Source organism: Cynoglossus semilaevis, chromosome 11 (genome assembly GCF_000523025.1).
Source record: "Cynoglossus semilaevis isolate Cse_v1.0 chromosome 11, Cse_v1.0, whole genome shotgun sequence".
Classification (NCBI taxonomy): Eukaryota; Metazoa; Chordata; class Actinopteri; order Pleuronectiformes; family Cynoglossidae; genus Cynoglossus; species Cynoglossus semilaevis.
Genome location: NC_024317.1, coordinates 355,817 through 357,603, shown reverse-complemented (window position 1 = coordinate 357,603; position 1,787 = coordinate 355,817). Strand labels below are relative to the sequence as shown.

The following is a 1,787-nucleotide window of genomic DNA, read 5'->3' as shown; positions in this document are numbered from 1 at the left end:
CGCGTCATTTTTTAACAATTACCTTTAAGTAATTACCCGTGTGAAGTGTGTGTGTGTGTGTGTGTGTGTGCCGTCCGGGCCAAGTCAACCCAACCTGTTGTGGGTCGAACCACTGTTGTACTGGTGACACAAAAAATGTTGTAGTCATTAGACTCACATACGATTAATCGACAGGTTAACAAAGAAAAAAGAAAAAAAAGAAACAAACAAACAAAAAAACCAACCAGTGTCGTCTGTTGAAGCTGCAGCAGTAAATTCTCAGACAGAACATCCCATAACTCTGACTCCACCACTGACCCAGTGTGTGTGTGTGTGTGTGAATTATACACAGACACGACCACGCACGCACCTGTGCACGATTCGGTTTGGAATGTTTTGTTTTACGATTTATTTTCTAAATAATAATAAAACCGTGTCATTGTTTTTTTTCTTTAGCTGTAAATAATTCACGGCTTTGTTTTATTATTGAAGTTGAACTAAAATCGTATTTTTACAGGCCTCAAAAAGGAGCCGTTTCTTCACTGATTCAATGTTGGAAAAAAAAGTTGATGAAATAAATCAGAAGTTTATTTACGAAAAAAATATTTAATAACATTTAACTCTGGTTGTGTGTGTGTGTGTGTGTCGGTGTTTTTATGAAGGAGGCGGCAGTGAATTAAAAGCGGAATGCTTACCTCTGATTGGTCCACGGGCTCCGGGCTAAACCCACTCGCTTTCATCCATAAAAGAAAGGCCGCGGAGCCTATGAGAGCGCGCGGCCGTCTCCACCTACAACATGCAACAAAGTTGGACGGTGAAAGTCCTTCCATCCATCCACTGAATCAAACCGAGGCCAGCGGCACCACCACAGTCCGGCTGATCCACGCACACATTTCTGCTGTATCTCCTCCACTTCCGTGGGTAAAAGTTTGGTTCCTCCATCACCCGCGTCCCGAACACCAGGGGTCAGGAAGCGACGGCACCGAGAGCAGCTGTTTAGAGAAAAACACTCCGGGTTTTCACTTGGATTTAGTTTGGACAGATTTTTGTCTGGTGATCGTGAGGATGGCTGCTCTGCCGGGAACTATGCCTCGGATGATGCGCCCTGCGCCGGGACAGAACTACCCCCGAACCGGCTTCCCTTTGGAAGGTAAGAAACCCGTGACCTGCGCTTGTGTTTTAATCATAGAAAAACAAAACAAGTTGAAGAACCTGCAGCCGTCGTGGTTTTAATGGAGATGAAGCAAAAAAAAAAATGTCTTGGTTACAAAATTTGATTTTTTGTTTTGTTTTGTTTTTTTGTAAAATGTAACAAAATATGATGAGTAAGAAAACAGAAGGTAGAAAACGTTGGATTAACGAACAGTGAATGTTTTAAAATCTTGTTGTTGATTCAGTCAGTGGATAAAAATAGGTGACATTTTATTTAATATAATATATATATAAATAAATAGTGACTTCCACGCGCACACACGAACACCCGTGTGTCGTTGATGTTGTCATCATTATTATTTATGAACTCGTGTTTATTTGCATGTGTTTATGGCAACAGTTTTCCTCATTACACTCCGTCCGTGATCAAGTGCCGTGGAGGGAAACGCACAAAACCCACGCAGCTCCGCGGTGACTGGAGCTGCGGGGATTTGTTCAAGTGTCCTGCTGTTGGAAATGGCCCTCACACACACACACACACACACACACACACGGACCAAAGAGGATCACATCAATATTTGTACAGCATGACTAGGAATAATCGAGGTGTCGCTGTTCGGTCGTGGAGAGGCTGCGTCCACACAGACACGGCTGGT

At 43.1% G+C, this 1,787-nt stretch overlaps 1 protein-coding gene across 2 annotated transcripts in view; it reads left to right on the top strand.

Moving 5' to 3' along the window:
- Nucleotides 1–34: 34 nt before the first annotated feature.
- pax7a (paired box 7a) overlaps nucleotides 35–1,787 on the top strand; it is a 41,455-nt gene continuing 39,702 nt past the window's right edge. For both annotated transcript variants that reach the window (XM_017036909.2, XM_008319572.3), the window contains exon 1: nucleotides 35–1,129. In XM_017036909.2, the coding sequence (XP_016892398.1) occupies nucleotides 667–1,129 (463 nt within the window). In that variant the 5' untranslated portion in view covers nucleotides 35–666. The remainder of the gene's footprint in view (nucleotides 1,130–1,787) is intronic.